Raw genomic sequence first — 5413 nt, 5'->3', positions numbered from 1 at the left:
GAAATGAAAAAGATTATCTTCAACCATTTTGTGTTCTTGCTCACATGAAGTTGGCTTCAGAGACTCTGAGCTATTTTGAATACCTTTAACAAATTAGTTTCCAGCATCTACTTGGGTAAAAAGTAGCACATTTTACTGCAGGATTTCTGTAGATGCAAAGCTGTTCAAATGTTTAAAACGTCTTCATTTGTCCTTCTGTCCCTATCACTACAAGGAATGAGAACCAACAACAGAAGCGAGGATGGTGTATTGATAACCTTGATTCTGTTTCTGTCTAATCATCAAAATTAAACAGTGTGCCACTTCTAGGATAAGGAACCAAAACCACAGAAAAGGAAACAGCTCTTTTCTACATTCCTCTTCTGCTAGCAGAAGTTGTTTGTGTGAGCATATCAAGGACGGCATCATGTGATTTGGAAGAATTTCAAAGCTGAAACCACACTGTGGTTTGCTTCAGTGTCACTCAGCAGGTGGACTAAATCCTTGGATTGCTTCTGAGACGAGACTAAAATGTTTATTTTAGGCAGAAGACACCTCCTCCTCTTTTGTCTACTCCTAGGTAAGACGTGAGAATGATTTGCATTTTGATTTAATATACCCTGCCAAATATTCCTTGTTGCCAACGGGACTTTCTACCTTTTTCAGGTTGTGTGACTGCAGAAAGCATCATAGCCACAGTGGGAGAGGATGTGACTTTGATATGCAACTATAATGCTAAGTACTACGGCAAGCTTTCTACATGCTGGGGTCGAGGAGCCATCCCCAACAGTGGCTGTGCCAATGAGGTGATCAAGTCAGACGGTACATCAGTGATCAGCAGACTGTCAGAGCGTTACCTATTCCGGGGTAATGTTGGTGAGGGTGACGTGTCGCTGACCATCAGGCAGGTTGAGGAGGGCGACTCCGGGACGTATGGCTGCCGTGTGGAAATACCAGGCTGGTTCAATGATCACAAACACCAGCTGACTCTGACGGTAGTGGCAGGTGAGACCCACAGGGAGACATTATAATCTCTAGGGGGGAGACAAAACATTAGTTTTTGTGAAAACTGAGTTAGTGGAATTTCCTGGCTACTCCCTGCTTGTTGGAAAAATGTCCCTCACATCTTCCCATAGACCCAAGAGATGAGGAGAAGCTGGAACAACCACGTTTAGCTAATTAAATGTTTTTTTATGTTCTGTTTCTATCCATCTATAGATTAATCAACTAATTGTTTTAACACTATTTCGCATTTAACTTTGTTTTATTTCATTTTAGTGCGCCCTAATGCCCTGAAGGTGGAGCCAAGAGAGGTGAAGGAAAGAACTGTCACTGTTCGCTGGACTCCTGTGTTTGATGGCGGCAAGCCCATTACAGCCTACAGGATTGATCTAAAAAACAAACAGGGTGAGCACAAGAAAACTATCCCCAAAATCTTAATAAAATTTAGACATTTGGCAGCCAATGATATCTATTAAAATATAATTTTGGAGTATGCAGTATGGCCCTTATGTATGAATCCCTGTTGCATAGCATCCTGGGATACTGCAGTGACAACTGAAGTCTCAAATCCTGAACTGACTCAGCTGACTTTGGTGGATTTGCGTCCAGCCAAAACCTACAACCTTCGCATGTTTGCTATCAACAGTGTGGGCATGAGCGAGGCCAGCAATGTTCTGACAGTCACAACGAAAGAAGCAGGTAGTGTCTATTATTAAGTCTTTCAGATATAATTAGAATTATGCAGAACTAAAATTAAAAAAAAGTTGATGGATCACGGATGGCCTCTTTAAAATTTGTCTTTCCAGCACCAGAGGGTCCTCCCCTGGATATGCAGCTGGAGGCCCTCACTCCTCACAGTATCAAAGTCACTTGGAAGGTAAAGTTACAGTTGTGAAACTTTATTTGCAGACACATTCAAAAAGATTGTCAAAAAAATGTTGGGGGGTATTTGAAAAAAGCTACAGATACTTTATATGGCACACTCTTTGCCCAGGCTTTGATTGGACACAGTTGATCCTAAATGATATATCTAAAAAGAAAGAGTGTTAAATGCTTTACTGCTAAGAGTGTTTTTCTCTTGACCAGCCTCCGAGGCTCGATCAAAGAAACGGGGTTCTTCGGAGTTACAGCATTAGCTACAGAGAGTACGACTCCACAGGCTCACAGTTCAAAAGGTGGCAGCACGTAAGTGTGACGGCCACACGAGAACTAGAGAGCGTCATCCTGAGCAACCTGAAACCTTCTGCCAGATACGGCGTGATTATACAGGCCAAAACAAACGCAGGAATAGGACCGCCCTCGACTGCACCTCTCTGCTCCACTCTGGATGAGGGTAAGATGGGAAACATGAGAGGATATCAAAATAGGACTAAAAACATGAATGTAATTATTATTCTCAAGGCAGTTTAATATTAAGTAATTTTCAAAGTTTTAATTGTATTCTGTTTCAAGTTCACACAACTTCAACAGCATCCACTATTACGTCTACTTCCACTGCTGCCATAACATGGATACACGACACTACAAGTTTGACTTCAGGTATGTGTTGTTGGGGTTATTTATTAGCATCTTGACAACTATAGAAATAAATGAATTGATTATGACTGAAAAGTGATTTTCTTTACTCTGTCCCAAGTTCACACAACCTCAACAATTGAGACTGTTACTGCTGCCACAGTTTGGGGAGAAAGCACCACAAGTGTCACATCAGGAAATTCAACACTGAATTCAGGTTACTGTACGTCCTATTTATTTTGGACATTACAAATTAACTTTATTTGAATGTATCCCAGTTAGATCACGTGAGGGACATTATAGTGTCCCATATACTGTATGTAGATCCACTATTCACAGTAGAGCTGTGAATAATTGAGTTATTTGGTAGGGTATATTAAATCAAAATGCAAATCATTCTCATGTTTTACCTAGGAGTAGACAAAAGACGAGATTGCAACACAGAGTGAGGCGTCTTATTTTTCTGTGCAGGACATGATCATCACAATCTGTCTTTCTGCAGAGGAAACCTTAAACTGAGTTGTGTGAAAAAAAATCTGTTTATTTGCTAAATGTCTCCTAGTGCCCCCGGATCCCCCAGTGGTTGAGTTAAAAGAGGTCAAAGACAATACAATTTCCCTTGTATGGACTCCTGGGTTTGAAGGTGACAGCCCCATCACTGGCTATTACCTGGAGTGTAAAGCCGTTAACGGTACGAGAAGATAAATATTTGCCACTTCACTGTAATTCAACTGTGAAAGTTAAATTCCTATTGTCAATCCCTCTGGCATTTGGTGATATTATGTAAAATCTTTTTTCAATTTCTGTTTCTCCACAGCCTCGTGGGATTACAGAAAGACGGTTGTTGACTTTAGCTCCAATCAGACAGAGGCCACGATTATAGAGATAAATCCCTCCACATACAACATCCGCATGTTTGCTAAGAACAGTCTGGGCACCAGTACAGCTAGCAATGTCCTCACCATCACCACTGTAGAAGCAGGTGTTGTGTTTCTTAATTCTGTTTATTTTATTATTATTATTATTTAGTATTTATTTTTATTCTCACTGTCTGCATTGTATATTGTATATTCCTAAGAAAACAGGAAACACCTTATATAACCCGATATCTTCCCGGATTGGTTCTTTTGATAGATGTATTGTTTTTGCATGTTTAGCAATTTTCTGAAAGACAACACTTTCAAAACTTCCTCTTAGCTACTTTGTTTTGTGGTTGTGTGACAGGTCATCCGAAGGGTGACCTCCCTGCCACCATATCTACGGACACTCATGCTGCTGTAAGTATGAAACCAATGACAAAAACAAACAATGTGGATATTAACAATAAATCACAAGACTGTTTGTAAGTTCATGTTAAAGGGTTCACTCATAGTGATAAACCCACAGAGAGGTAGCTGCAGGGCTTTAGCCTCTTGCAGCTCATTGTTTTGGTTTTACAGCCTACACATTTACTGCATGTTTGAGTCTGAGACAATCCTCATCAGTGGTGGAAGAACTCTCAGTAATACAAACATGTAGAAATACTCGAGTACAAGTAACGGTTCTGCATTCAAAATCTTACTTGAATAAAAGTACAAAAGTATTAGCATCAAAATATACTTAAAGTACCTAAAGGCTCATTATAATTACTTTATACTGCTGGGCAGCTTAATCCATATTAATATGTCATTATCAATTAGTTGATTTGTATGTTGCAGAGTAACTGGTAACTAATGGTGTCAAATAAATGTAGTAAAAAGTAAAATATTTCCTTCTGAAACGTAGTGGAGTAGAAGTAAAGTAGCATAATATGTGGCTAGCTGCTGAACATAGTTGAGCAACAAGCTAAAATAAATTGCGCTACTTTGTCTCAGGTGTAGGTAGAGGCCAAAACAGAGCTAAAATGAGAGTGATATTGGACTTAGATTCATGAGGTGGCCAGAAACGTGACTCCAAATGAATACTCTGTATCCGCAGGATGTGAACGTAGGCAATTGTTTGCTAACTTATCATTAGCCAAAAAAAAAAAAAAAAAAAAAACATTAGCTGGTGACTTTTGAGGATGTGAATCTGTAAGCCTGTTCTTATGTTCTGCCCCCTAGTGGCAGATATCTGTTTATGCCACTTTAATGCTCACAAGATAAGCAACGATAGACCGTATCTCCAGTGAAGGTAAAGTTGAACTGTTATTAAATCCTGTCTGCTAGGCGAACGTTGAGGAGAGTCATAGTGGTCACCTAGCCGCCATTGTGGTGCCAGTGGTGCTGGTGGTGTTGGTTGTTGCCATAGTAACCACATGGCAACTTCGACGTGAGTATTCCTTTCATTGTAAACTTGACAAGTCCCACAGGATTTGCTTCATTAATTTGATCCTTACCCTCCTGCTCATATAGGAATAAAACAGAAAAAAGGCAGCCTGAACATGTGAGTAGTTTGCAGTATTTGTCACATCTGTATAGAGAATTAAGCCTCTTCAAATAACCCTAATTGCCTCTGCTTGATTGAACAATAACTTTTTCTTGTGTGCAGGTGGCTGACCAATGGAGCGCTACGCTACAGAGGCTCTGAGTCACTACAAGAGCTGTAAAACTGAGTTACTCTTCATTTGACCACGAGGCTAAAACTCACAAATAAGCAGTACATTTTATGAAATTTGCAATGTGTGTGTGTGTGTGTGTGTGTGTGTGTGTGTGTGTGTGTGTGTGTGTGTGTGTGTGTGTGTGTGTGTGTGTGTGTGTGTGTGTGTGTGTGTGTGTGTGTGTGTGTGTGTGTGTGTGTGTGTGTGTGATGTCATTGAAAAAAGAAACTGGATCTACTATAACTTCCACTGCAAGTTGAGTTGAACTAACCAAAAGAAAGAATAATCACTAATTTCTAACTACTCACTAAATAAACTCTAATCACATAATGTATCTCATTTAAAAGGTTCATGTGATGT

The 5413-nt window shown here is 39.9% G+C and overlaps 1 protein-coding gene across 2 annotated transcripts; it reads left to right on the top strand.

Moving 5' to 3' along the window:
- The first annotated feature begins 364 nt into the window (after positions 1–364).
- Positions 365–5201, top strand: LOC114562925 (Down syndrome cell adhesion molecule-like protein 1 homolog). Of its 2 annotated transcripts, none has more exons than XM_028589619.1 (14): positions 365–559; positions 646–984; positions 1258–1386; positions 1513–1680; positions 1788–1858; positions 2068–2314; positions 2434–2520; positions 2618–2713; positions 3059–3187; positions 3314–3478; positions 3721–3773; positions 4683–4785; positions 4869–4899; positions 5005–5201. In XM_028589619.1, the coding sequence occupies exons 1-14, from the start codon at positions 511–513 to the stop codon at positions 5060–5062; spliced, it is 1725 nt and encodes a 574-aa protein (XP_028445420.1). In that variant the 5' UTR covers positions 365–510; the 3' UTR covers positions 5063–5201. The 2 variants fall into 2 exon arrangements, with proteins under 2 accessions (XP_028445420.1, XP_028445419.1); XM_028589618.1 differs by having other exon boundaries at positions 366–559; positions 2618–2719.
- Positions 5202–5413: the final 212 nt, after the last annotated feature.

The sequence above is a fragment of the Perca flavescens genome, chromosome 10 (assembly GCF_004354835.1).
Source record: "Perca flavescens isolate YP-PL-M2 chromosome 10, PFLA_1.0, whole genome shotgun sequence".
NCBI lineage: Eukaryota > Metazoa > Chordata > Actinopteri > Perciformes > Percidae > Perca > Perca flavescens.
This window is presented reverse-complemented; position numbering and strand designations above follow the sequence as displayed.